Below are 12,576 nucleotides of genomic sequence, written 5' to 3' on the forward strand. Positions count from 1 at the left end.
CGTTGGGAGTGGACTAAAGCACAACAAGGCTGGACTCCAGGCTAGGAACATCTACTATATTGCTGTAAATCTATAGTGTAGTGCTATATATTGTGAATTGGATACATGTAAATGCCACATGATTTTGTAGAAGCAAAGAAATCCATTCATTAATGTAAGTTATAACAGTCTACTTAGGCAAAAAAATTGTAGACATTGAAAAAAATTCTACTCAATTATAATGCCCAAATATGAACAGACCTTATCTTTGTAATATTTGTTCCACACGGCCTTTCTGCTGGTGCATGACGTCCGTTTTTCCTGAAGAGACCTGGAGGCCTCCACTGCGAACAGCAGTGCAGCCACATGGCTGCAGACCTCTCCCAATCTACATTGAAATATAACAAAAAATGAGTATACATTATAGGTACTATAGTCAGGAGCAATTTTAGAGTTAATGGTAAAAGGAACGGATAAGTTGGCCAGCTTCACAGTACAATGAAAGATTTGCCTTATCTTCTCATTATGGAAGTCTCTGTGATATTTGAATATTTCTACTATATACACATTTCTTTTAGCATTATCTACATCTACATGATGATATGTGTTAGTATACTCACTCTCAGGAACTGTTGATAACTCCAAATTACCTAGAAAACGAAACACATCAACAAGTAAAACCTGCAACAAGAACATCAACAAGAAGAAATGCATTTGCAACAGGTACAAATACAACTGGAAACCATCAAGCACAAGAACATGAACCAAGGAAAAAAATTAAGACAGTTATCTTGCCACATACAAACTGCATGGTCGCTCCTCCCTGGAAATATACGGAGGAACATTTACAGGTGAGTACTAGTTTGACTTTCATTATTTCTAAAACTGTTTCTTGCCATGGACCTCATCTGACGAGAACACTGTTAGATAAAAATGTGACTTTTTGGATATGATGGTCAATGCAGTTATATTACCTACCCTGCCATACAAGTGCAGTGAGCTGCCATGACATAACCCTCTTTTTTGGTCAAACACACCCATGGGTTGTGAGGAGTCTCTGTTACTCTCTGTCCTGAAACACAAATGTAACAGAAAAAAAAGATAATACAGTAAATATAAAAACGTATCTGACAGTTAAATACTAATCACGCATCTCATTCTTCATCTTCAAGAGTTCTCACTACAGGTACATGTAAGTAGAAATATTGTTCCAATGCACTCCAACACCCACCTGGCACAACCTTGGCCTTAAGGAAGCAGACCTTCACATTTTTTCCAATAGGGTGGTACCTGCACTCCCTCACATGGCCACTTATAAAGAGATTGTACGCCTCCAGGGATTTATAGGCTTTCATGGCTTCTCCGTTAAACGGACCTGGAGCCTCGATTAGGTAGGTGTAGATGCACCCATAGTCCGTATCTGGCCAGCGGCTCAAATCATCCTTCCAACCTGTATAACATACAAATGATAATAAACATAACGTTACGTAGCCAGAATTTCTAGAGATTAGCAACAAACACATTTACACGTACTCATGTTTTTGTAACCTTTATCTGACACAAAAATCTACCTTATCAAAATCTAGAAACACATGTACACATGATCCTCACCTGTCAGACTGTATGGGTCAGGTAGGCGTACACCGTCACCAGTCACCGCCGAACCAGTCACTTCCGGGTTTGAACTATCGCCGGCGTCTTCGACACTTACCATTAATTTCTCAAAATACCTGGTTCGGTCATTAGGCTCCAAAGAGCTAATGTAGCTGTTTGAAGAACTCATATTGATTAAACGTATTAATTAAACCACATTAGGAACAGAAATATAACAGCCCGGAACGGATGACAGAAAGCCCGTACGGCGGGAAAATCAAAACAACCGGAAACACATGACGGAAGTCAAGAGGGCAAGGGTCGTTTTCTCCCAAAATATTACACAAGAAAAAAAAAAAAAAAGACTAAGAAGTAGTGAAAAAAATACAAAATCTGAAAAAATCCCATGGATGCGATAAAAACGTGGCTGAAAATGCGCAAATTCGCGTAAACAGTACGATCTGCTTCCGCGCCGGTATGCTAATTAGTAATCTGATCTCCTAACGCTTTTTGCCTACCAGTCAGCGCTCGTGCGCCGAATACCCCGGATGTAAACAATAACAGCGATTGCTCGTATGATCATGAAGGTCATTGAGTTCAAGTCAGAAAGAATGACTGTTGGCTTTTGAAAATACTGTCCATACAGATGACTAACTTACCTTCCACTCTTCTCTCTTTGATTCCTTCGGCGTTTTTCGCACTGAGGTCGACATCATCGCCATGTCCAACCTGGTCGCAAGTTCGGTAGACAAAGTTGTCGTTTTCGAACTCTCAGTCCTGACAAAGTCATCAGATCGGAAAAGTCGATAGAAAAACGTGAAATAGGTCAAAATTGAAATTGTCACTTGCTTCGTAGACAGCAAAACTACATGTATGCATTTCAAAATGTTCATAACAACACATAAATGGCAGAAATGCGTATTCCAATGAGTGTAAACTTGTCCTTATTGACTTTGAGTGACCTTGGTAGTTTAGGTGACCTCTGTGAACCAAATGACATAACAAGCTTCGTCATACCGCCACTTTGGGCGCTCAAACTGCCTTCCTAACAGGTGACCAACTCTTACGGGTAAGATATGACCGAGACTTGTAACTTTTCTGGGCTTTTTTTGCTAAATTCTTCACCTAAACAGTAAAGAGAAAATTTCCCACCTGCTTCTCGAACAGGAAACTTTTGTGTGTGTGTAGAACCAGAGAACTTGTGTCCATGGCAACCAGAACAAACATCTCGATCGAACGTAGGGAGGAATGAACCTGCAGGCTGTGTGTTGGGAATTGAGCAAATATTACATTAGACGCATCATCATACTGATTTTTTTTACGAAATGTACATTGACAAAGTGTTTACTTTAGCTTATTGCCAAGGTATAGTTGATAGTTTATTTGTATATGATATGAGAGCACATTGTTGTGTTTCGTTGCAGTGGCCGTCCGTGGGCATTCCTGTTTTCTTCAACACGAATACGCGGAGCAATAACAACCAGGTTGTGACTGTGAAACGTTTGGTGATGTGATGTTAATCTGCATAACTATAAGCAGTTCTCGTTACCAGGTGAATGTAACTTGTCCACCACTGTAGACTCTGTGTGAATACAATAATCACCGAACATTTCTAAGGTATGAATTGTACTTTTTCACACAAAACGCCCCTTGTTAATTTCTCTCCGTGGATGGATACTGCAAACGTATCGCAGTGAAAAAGTCGACGACACAGCGTGGATCAAAAGCGTCACCTAACGTTAGCAGTCGTAAATAAATAGTGTTATATGCATTCGTTTAAAAATGTTATCCTTGACCATGGATCAAATGCGCCACCTATAAATCTAAACTAGTAATGCACACGTTTCACCATGAGCTGTGCTTTCAACACGGGCTTTGTGATGGATGTTTTTGTTATTTTAAAAGTGCCAATAAGGGAGCCTGAATAAGGCTACACCTATCACCTTGACCGTAAGTAACCTCTGTTTGGAGAATACAATAAGGCCACACTGACTAGAACTGTAAATGACAACCTCTGGAAGCTCCCAAGGTCACTCAAGTCAATAATGACAAGTTTACACTCACTGGAAGACGTATTTCTGCCATTTATCATGTTGTTATGAACAGATTTAGATGCGTGAATGTAGTTTTGCAACTACAGTCAAACCTGTATTAGGGGCCACCTCTACAGAGGGGCCACCTGTCCATAGTGGCCACTTTTTGTTGGTCTCTTCGGGTATTTTATCTACAAGTTGCCACCTCTATACAGAGGCCACTTGTTTATAGTGGCCACATTTGTCCGGTCCCTTGAGTGGCCGCTATAGACAGGTTTGACTGTGCAAGTATAAAAGTTGAAAAGTCTTCCTTCAACGGTGTATCTGTCCTGGAAATGGACCACATGTGTCTTGATTTTTGCTGTTTTTATTGGCAGTCAGTCTATAATGTCCTTGTACGTACTGCTTACTTTTCAATCCAAATCAGCATTCAATGGACTGCATATCTGTGTGTAAACTATGGAGACATGTTTTCTTTTTCCCAATCTTCTCTTCAATGAGATCAGTCTAACATCTGACTGACATGGGATACCATGAACCACAGCACAAACAAATCTTCTCAAAATGTAGGTTTATTGTTATGCACAAACTCCCTTTTCCATAATACCCCTGGTCATCCAAAAAGACACTTCCTGTGAAGGTGACATGAAAAGTCAAGATCAGATGATCCAAATACTTGTTTGGTGTCAGAATATTCTTTACAACCTCTTCCCTAGTAAACATGTTCACAAATTATATAATGTACAACTACGTCTTTACAAGGAGTGACTACAGTGCTATATCTTATAAAGCTACTGCAAAAGAATAAAATAAATGGATTAACTTTTACATATTCATTGTTGTAAAGGCCTACAATGATAACGAACAGGTTCTGAATTTCCTGGTTCCAAATCTTTGAATCATATGTGACCTACTGTTACACAGTTCAATTGGCATTCGAACTTATGAAAATCTATGATACAAATCATCAATTTACATCAACTTAAAACATCCCAAAAGATTGGGACAACTACAAGAGTAACGAATTGAGAATATAATACCATTTAGGTTGTATCAATGTTCCAGTCTCTGCAACATTACCAGACTTTCTGACCACTAGAAACGGTTTATACAGCTACAATCCTGTACCTTCTTTGCTGACTTGTATAATTTGTAAATGCTATATACATCTGGTAGGTACAATATTTACAAAAAAAGGTTTATGTACATTATTGCCTCAATCTGTCCTTTTTGGTAAAAATAATGTTACCCAGATCTAAAGCTGTAATGACATTGTCAGTCAGTCAGTTCAGTGAAAATTCACTTTTTTTTCAAAGCAATTTTACATTTCCCCAATAAATAACATTTAGAACAGTTCAATGTATGAAAGCTACTACATCATGTAAGTTACTCCTTTTGGGAAATTCTGTAAAAAGACTTCCCCTGTGATAGTAACTGTGTGTTTTCTTTCTTAAAATTTCTTCTGAATTCATGAACAAAGTGAGCTTCTATGAAAACCATGAAGCAAAGGTGGGACCTTCCAGTAAACAATGTTAACTTGAATAAAACAAGGAGACATTTGCACCTGAAGTGGAGTAAATTAAACACTACATATTGTGCCAACCTTGAGGACATCTTAATACATGCATGGTACGGTACAATAGGAAATAGCTATGGTACAATAGGAAATTGTGATTCAGCTATAGTAAGAGCATTGACAAGGGACAATTTCTATACACTGAATAATTTCATATCATCAAAATAACATCCAAAGTACATGTATATGTAAACATACAGACTGAAACAGCTGAAGAATGTGCCTATGCTGGAATCATTAATAGAAATCCCTTTGTGCTTCCCCTATATTACACAACCAGAATTGCAGCCTATTGCACTACATGTATACAGCATAGCTGTACAACAGGGATTCACAAAAACGGTGATATAGACTTGCTTTGTAATGTTTCCTATGTATCAGACATTACTGACCATCGGGTTGACATATCTAGGTGTGGTCAACTTGTTGCTAGGTGGGCCCAGCCTTTAACACGTGTCTGCAGCACACTGTGGCCACACTCTTGGCATGGAATCATCCTGTGTCTTCTCCTTTCCATCCAGCTGACTTCAGGACAACAGGACTTTGACCAAGATTTCTGCTATCACTGATCCAGTGTGGACCACACCCCATTTTTGACATACATGTGTGCGTGCTTGTTGTACGGGATCCACTGCTGCCCTGTGGAGGAGGGCAGGTGTTCCCCCTCTACTGTCACCTCCCAGAAGTTCAGCATGTCCATGTACATGTGCAGCTTCACTCGGAACGAACAGCGGTGGCCTCGAGTCGAATCCTTGTTGCAGCCTACAAAATGGAAAAAAAAAAACGCTTTCTAAAAACTTTTGATCCACACAGATGCCTACATTTATAGTAGCTCTGTATTAACACAATGCCTGATGCAACAAGTAAATAAATTAATAAAAATTATGCTTTCATTGCTACTTTGGTTTCACCCTCTATTTGTTCTCCATGGTGTTTGAGTGATCTGCAAGTTTCAAGGTAAATGATTTTCTAACATACTAGCATCACGGACAACAGTCACACAAATGTTGAATATGCAAAGAACATGACCTTTACCTCTAACACAGTCTCCTATACCACCACACTCTCGTTGGCAGTTGGTCTTCCCACTGCAAAACAGTGTCTCTCGAACTGCTACTGTGTTCTTGGCTTCACGAGTCTTTATCAGTTCCAACTTCTTCCTTCCAGCTTCTGTTAATTTGAATGTATCACTGAGAAACCCAGAGCCGTATCCTGTGCTTCCGAGACAGTCCACCTCCGTGTTGACCATGATCCGGCCACTGCGGATCATCCTGGCATTCTGGTACTCAGGAAACTGGTTGAGAAATTCGGGGAGGTCATCTCCAGCCTGGATGAGGGCAGCTGCAGTGGTCCTACGTGTGGAGACTGGGGTGGGGTAGCTGGACACTGATGGCTTAGGGCTGGCTGGTGATTTCCCTTTACCTGAGATTTAACAATGTGTCATTGAAATGATTTGCTTATCTTAAAACATTGTGAGACTGGTATCTGAAAATTAAGCTTCCTTACTGTCTACTCTGTAACCAAATTATTAGTTCCTAATGACATACAATTGGAATATGTACGAATATGCCCAAAACATAGCAATACTTTAAAACGAAACAAAACTGTAGGTCTTATGTAAATAAAACACTGCCTGACTTACCCTGACCATTGCTGTGCCCACTGCAAGATGGGACTTCCTCATCTACACTGCCACTGGATGTCTTGCTTCCATCCTCCCTCTTTGTGCTTTCTCCTTCCCTTTGTTTTGTGGATCCTTCCTTGATGTTTGTGTCATGTCTTGAATCTTTATCTTCCTCTCCTGTTGGCTTTTCTGGAGATTTAGTTTTCTTTGTCAACGACTTGCTGAGTTCTGGGCACAATTTGGCCATGTCTGTCTTGTCGTCGTCGGATGGCTTATTTGCTGTTGAGTTGTCTAACATTAATTTTGCCACTGTGCTACTTGCTGCTGTTTTTGACAATGGGACGTCTTCTTCGTCAGTATTTTCTTCTGAACTCTCAGATTCTATGCTTATTATTTCACTCTCTGCTGCTGTTTTTGTTTCTGTGTCACTGGTTCCATCCATTGCTTCTTTGCTATCTGCTGCTGTCTTTCCTTCCTTTTTAGGTGTCGCAGGTGTCTTCTCTGTACCTGTTATTGGAGAAAAGTCAAAAGTCAGATATTAAGTGCTTGAATTTGTTTTTGTTGTACCAGCTACAGCTTACCCAAAAAAAGCATTATTTGTCCTGTCAATTGTAAGCTAAAGCACACAGTGTTTAACATGTGTGATCTGTCCTAAGGCCAGGACATGTTTATCAATACTGTATTACCTTCCTTCTTCTTCTTTTTCTTCTTCTTCTCACTTCCTTCATCATCATCCTTGTCAAAGTAATGCTCCATCACGATCCCCTCACAGTAGTCTGCAGCCACTTTGCAGTACGCGTTCCACCAGTAGGGCATGTCGATAGTGAACTTTGACCCTTTGTGCTTGAGGAGGGCCTGGATGATTTTGGGCCCGTTGTCCTCGGCAGTGTAGATCCCTGAGATGTGCAGCTCTTTGACAGTGCTGTTTAAAGATGACACAACAAAAGCTTATATAAAACTGCAAGATGTATGCTCATTTGAACCAATGTTGCTTGAAATGACAGAACAGTTCTGTGGTAAACAATGTAAACAAAGTGTAAGGCTATTTTGGACAATGTGTTTGAACAAGTGGCACCCACCTGTTAGCATATAGAGCAGCACACAGTAGGGCGATGGTGTCATTAGAGATGGCCTGGGGAGACCAGGGACAGTCCACCTTCACGTACAGTTTTCTGTGGTGAAACAACATAAGATACTTATGTATTTGTATCTTTAACTACTATGGCATAACACACTAGCTTAATAGAAATGTGCCACATATCATACAATGTTCAAGAAAACAACATTAGTTTGACAACAGAGGTGACTTAAATGACTTAAATGTCATAATAACATTTTCTCTGCCAAATTCGGAGCAAATGACTAAGTCATGTTTCCTGAGATGAATACATGTACACGTAGTCAAAAAATTTGTTACTGTAACAGACATATTCCTTGTTAATAGTGAATGTAACACAGAGAAAACAGTTAATGTGCTGTGAATACTTTACCTGAGGGTGCTATTGTTAGCCAGTAGGTCAGCCAGTGCCAGTACAGGAGGGTCCAGCGGGTCAGTGGACCAGCCACAGCCCATGTCCAGTGTGAACGCTCGCAGGTCACTGTTCTCCACAGCAGTTAACACCTCCGTCAGGTCATCTGAGTTCACAGGGGCCGGGCTGTGGAACTTCACCTGTCAATGGGATTCAACAGATCTCTGATGAAGAGTTATTGCTAGGATAGTAGCTGTCTAAAGTGTTAACATTTCCATCCTCACCTTCCCTGTAACACTTATAAGTTTCAAAGCAAACTAAGCATCATTATGATGTCACCATTTGAAGGGATATTTATATTTCAGCCATACCATATATGGTATGGTGAAATATATTGTATTCGTAATGTTTCTTTCTTTCTTTCTTTCTTTCTTTCTCCTGTCAAATCTTCAAAGCGATTCATCTCCGTCGTTCCGTGACCGAATGACCTGAAATTTGGCACAAGGGTAGAGTGGGTCAATACCAAGGTGCTTTTTTCTCATTTTTTTCATATCTGCCTCTAAAATGATTTTATTGAAGTTTAAAGGTCATATTTTGACCAAAACGGTATATTGTGGCCCCCTGTACCCTTGAATTACAATGGAATGACCTTAAATTTGGTGTAGATAGGCATTAGATAGTTGGTAAAATGATCCAAGTAAAATTTTGGACATAAACTACTTTAAAATGCTTAATTTCAGCGCTTTTCTGAGGGGAAATTGGTTTTCTTTCGGCTTCCTGCCGTGAACTCCAGTGACCCCAGAGCCCACACGTGCCAGGTGCCAGCGGTCTGGGGAGAGCGAGAGATAATTACTTTATGGACGCCAGCCAATCAGCGACGACAAAGGCGAATGCTAGTTAATATTCATAAGCGGGGCCTTGCAATCCCGTATATACACAAACAGATGCATATTATAGCCTTACAGTGGCCATATGGTACCCTGTGCCCGGTTTGAAATTGTAGTTTGCGAGGATTTGGAGTTCAGACAGGGTCATTTGAGCGGTAGCGGACGGTACGCGTGCAATGAACGTTAACGTTAGTGTCGATGAATTTACCAACATTCCGCATGGCACTATCAATCATTTTCGGCAGATTCGGCAGGGAAAATTGGACGGCTTGCGTTTAGTTTTGATACGTAAGTTTGACAGTGGCGAGAATGCATGTATTTTTCCCGAACAAATGTAGGTACTTCTAGTGTTGTTGTTGTTCTTTTTTGACGTAAACTTTGTACATTCAAATTGTAAGTAACTTTAAACTGCCAGAGTTTGAGCCCAATAAAACACTCTCAGTACCAGAGTATCACCACTGACCTCCGAAAAGAAACCCCCGAACAAAGTAGAAACACCTATCCTCCAGGTCTCGCACGCTACGAGCAGGAATTATAACACTCAGACAAGATTACGTCCGATGGCTGATTGAATAAAAAGTAAAACAATTTAACAGTGGTATGCAGGGGCATATACACAACAAAGAATTCGAAGGAAAATGAAACATATAGATAAAGCAAAATCAAATTAACTTGTTGGTCCTGGGATCTTTCAGAAAAGAAATGAAGCGACAGAGTGGTAAAATTCTTGTAAAATTTCGAGACGTCTCCATTTATGTAATGGCTCATACAAAACAAGAAGAAGATTGAAGTTTTCAGCTTGAAAAAAAACAAACACTCCTACTACACAGTACCTGCAACTGACAATTATTAAAACGTATGCCCTACTTGCTTAAAAAAAGTTCACTGCAATAATACATGTACCCACATCACAAGGAGATTATGACGGTACTTAGACCTAGTTATCGAAGTGGAAATTGTTGAATGGCGTCATGTAATTTCATGACGAAAATCTTCTGAATGGAAGATGCGTTTTTTTTCACCTTCAGAAAAATAGGAGCTGCCGCAATTCTAAAAACCAATCAGTTATGCATAGGCGCTCCTGTGGAAGATTATATTCTTCCATATGGGCCCGGGGCATATTGGGCAAGCTCTGTTTTGACATGGAATCAATTCACAATATTAGTTCTCTTTGGGGGATAACTTACATTAAAACATTGCATTTTTGCGCAGGGGTGACTTGGAACAGTCCAATGTTGCGTGGGAATGGGTATGGCTGAAATATGCTGTATTTGCACCCAAGCAAATGTCGGCCTTTCTAGTCCATTCTAATTCCTGGGGAACAGCCAATTCTTTACTTTTGAAAATGAAACTGTAGTGGGGTCATCATATTATGATGAAAATAGACTTAATCATCATCATCATCACAGTCCTTTTCATCCTGATGGATGCTCTGTTTACGGACGCATTGTCTGTGAACAAGGCCAGCTAGACCTCTGCAGGGCTTTCCACATGTCTCACAGCAGACTTCCATTGTTTGACATGGAATAGTCCTATAAGTGATGTTCAAGGTGTCAGGGCCTTAAAGGAAGCCACAACGATCTCTTTGGTGCTTACCCTGAGTGAGGTCAGCCCAGAGTTGAAGGTGAGTACTTCCTTGATGGCAGCGAGTGTGTACCTGGTGCTGGGCTGGGGCCCCATGTTGATGGAGAAGTCACCAACGGTGCTGTTCACCTGCATGGCTCGCAGCACGGGTAACACCTGCACAGACGAAAAGGAAAGTGATCTCAACCCAGCTTTAGCTCACTGAAGAGCTAGACTTCTACTGGCCATGACAGAGAGGACAGACGCTTTGTACAGTATTTACAGGGGAAATTCCCCTAGCTCTTGTCGACAAGCACAATGAACAGTGGACCGTGGCTTAACGTCCTGTCCTAAGCACTTCAACTCTTTCCTGTAGTGTGCATGTCGGGTGAGCTTCTAGTTCTCATGGCTTCTAGTTCCAGAGGCAGGGCCGCTAACCACTGGACTACGCACGCTACGCAGGTAGCTGGACAGGTAGGAGGAATAAATTTGATGCTACTTAACTACGATTGATAAATTGAGGGGAATATTGTTACCTTCTATATACATGTAATTGCTTTTGGCATCCAACACTATGCAACATTCTTGTCCATTTCACATTGACTGTTGTTTCTTTAAACAATCCAAAATCACATCTACATAAAATCATTCTCACAGTATGACTATGACATACATACCACGGCAGACCATGAACAAAAGAATGGGATAATCTAAAATGAACAAGCTGAAGCTACTGATGTCATCCACTCACTTGTAAAAAGTAGCTGTCCTTCTCTCTGACATTGAAGGAAACCTTCTTAAGGTTAGATGGTTTCTTGAGCAGCTTGACGACGGTGCGGGTCACGTCATTCGCTGCCTCCTCGTGAGCCGCCATCTTGCTGACCAGCTCCACCGACACGGTGTGGAGAGATGGCGACTCCGTCAGTTTCTCCAGCGGGATGCCCAGGCGGATATAACCCGAGCTCTTCTCAGCCTAAAGGAACAACCAGACATCATTTTTTACCTTATAACTTATGTTCTATAAGACCAGAGCTTCTGAGGAAGATGTCTGACAGGCATCGAAACCTCTGCTAAGGCGACATCAACTGGTTGTGTAAAAGAAAACTCCTACATGTATATCCTATGATCAACCACCCTGATGAAATGATTTTCGTTAGTACAGTACCGACTACGTTTATGGTCCGGTCCCACGCGATTTACACGCGATTTAATCTCGATTAAAAGTCGTGCAAATCGCGATTAAAAGTCGTGCAAGTCGCGATTTGATCGCGATTGAATCGCGTGCGCTAATGAGCTGTAGCTATCTAATTAAAAATCTCGTGTCGTTTGTAAACGCGTTTACTCCCAGCACCCCGCCGACTCAAAACAAAAGGCTTTGTTCCAGCTGCCCCGCCCCTTGGTCGGGCATTTCACCCACGAAATATTTTGTTCGTTAATGAGCAGTGTTTACTTTTGTAAATTTTCATGATACTTGTAAGTCGTCAATTTCACGTATTTGTTGATAATTGGTGAATAATACAGGGGCTGGACAGCGCCGCGGGTGTCGGCAATATTGTCCGAGGACCGCTGACGCTTTTTAGCTAAGATCGTAAAAGAAGTTCACAGTCAGCAAATTAATATATCGACATTCTCTCCTGGTACCGATTGCTCAGACTGAGTTAAATTTCTATACTATATCTTGATTAGTAACTTTTCATTTTGCTGGTGTTGTGTTGTTGCTTTTTTATTTATCACGAAATGTGCATTTCTCGATAAATTTGAACAGGCGTGTACACGTTACTGCTCGTCATCCAACACCGTCCAAAGGGTACGGATTTGCAAACATCGGAGGAAAATTGCCAACAGCGATCAT

At 40.9% G+C, this 12,576-nt stretch overlaps 3 protein-coding genes across 3 annotated transcripts in view; all 3 read right to left on the minus strand.

Annotated features, from left to right (window-relative positions):
- The window catches only part of LOC118422541, a 4,745-nt gene extending 2,916 nt beyond the window's left edge, over nucleotides 1-1,829 (minus strand). The window contains exons 1-4 of the mRNA XM_035830170.1: nucleotides 1,591-1,829; nucleotides 1,211-1,429; nucleotides 958-1,051; nucleotides 241-367 (exon numbers count right to left, since the gene is read on the minus strand). Coding sequence (XP_035686063.1) covers nucleotides 241-367; nucleotides 958-1,051; nucleotides 1,211-1,429; nucleotides 1,591-1,762 — 612 coding nt within the window. The 5' untranslated portion in view covers nucleotides 1,763-1,829. The remainder of the gene's footprint in view (nucleotides 1-240; nucleotides 368-957; nucleotides 1,052-1,210; nucleotides 1,430-1,590) is intronic.
- LOC118422543 overlaps nucleotides 1-2,772 on the minus strand; it is a 10,062-nt gene extending 7,290 nt beyond the window's left edge. The window contains exons 1-2 of the mRNA XM_035830174.1: nucleotides 2,725-2,772; nucleotides 2,232-2,349 (exon numbers count right to left, since the gene is read on the minus strand). Coding sequence (XP_035686067.1) covers nucleotides 2,232-2,294 — 63 coding nt within the window. The 5' untranslated portion in view covers nucleotides 2,295-2,349; nucleotides 2,725-2,772. The remainder of the gene's footprint in view (nucleotides 1-2,231; nucleotides 2,350-2,724) is intronic.
- A 1,387-nt stretch (nucleotides 2,773-4,159) lies between these two features.
- The window catches only part of LOC118423267, a 25,871-nt gene continuing 17,454 nt past the window's right edge, over nucleotides 4,160-12,576 (minus strand). The window contains exons 18-25 of the mRNA XM_035831349.1: nucleotides 11,476-11,697; nucleotides 10,758-10,901; nucleotides 8,296-8,474; nucleotides 7,885-7,977; nucleotides 7,492-7,727; nucleotides 6,824-7,312; nucleotides 6,217-6,603; nucleotides 4,160-5,943 (exon numbers count right to left, since the gene is read on the minus strand). Coding sequence (XP_035687242.1) covers nucleotides 5,744-5,943; nucleotides 6,217-6,603; nucleotides 6,824-7,312; nucleotides 7,492-7,727; nucleotides 7,885-7,977; nucleotides 8,296-8,474; nucleotides 10,758-10,901; nucleotides 11,476-11,697 — 1,950 coding nt within the window. The 3' untranslated portion in view covers nucleotides 4,160-5,743. The remainder of the gene's footprint in view (nucleotides 5,944-6,216; nucleotides 6,604-6,823; nucleotides 7,313-7,491; nucleotides 7,728-7,884; nucleotides 7,978-8,295; nucleotides 8,475-10,757; nucleotides 10,902-11,475; nucleotides 11,698-12,576) is intronic.

The sequence above is a fragment of the Branchiostoma floridae genome, chromosome 9 (assembly GCF_000003815.2).
Source record: "Branchiostoma floridae strain S238N-H82 chromosome 9, Bfl_VNyyK, whole genome shotgun sequence".
Classification (NCBI taxonomy): domain Eukaryota; kingdom Metazoa; phylum Chordata; class Leptocardii; order Amphioxiformes; family Branchiostomatidae; genus Branchiostoma; species Branchiostoma floridae.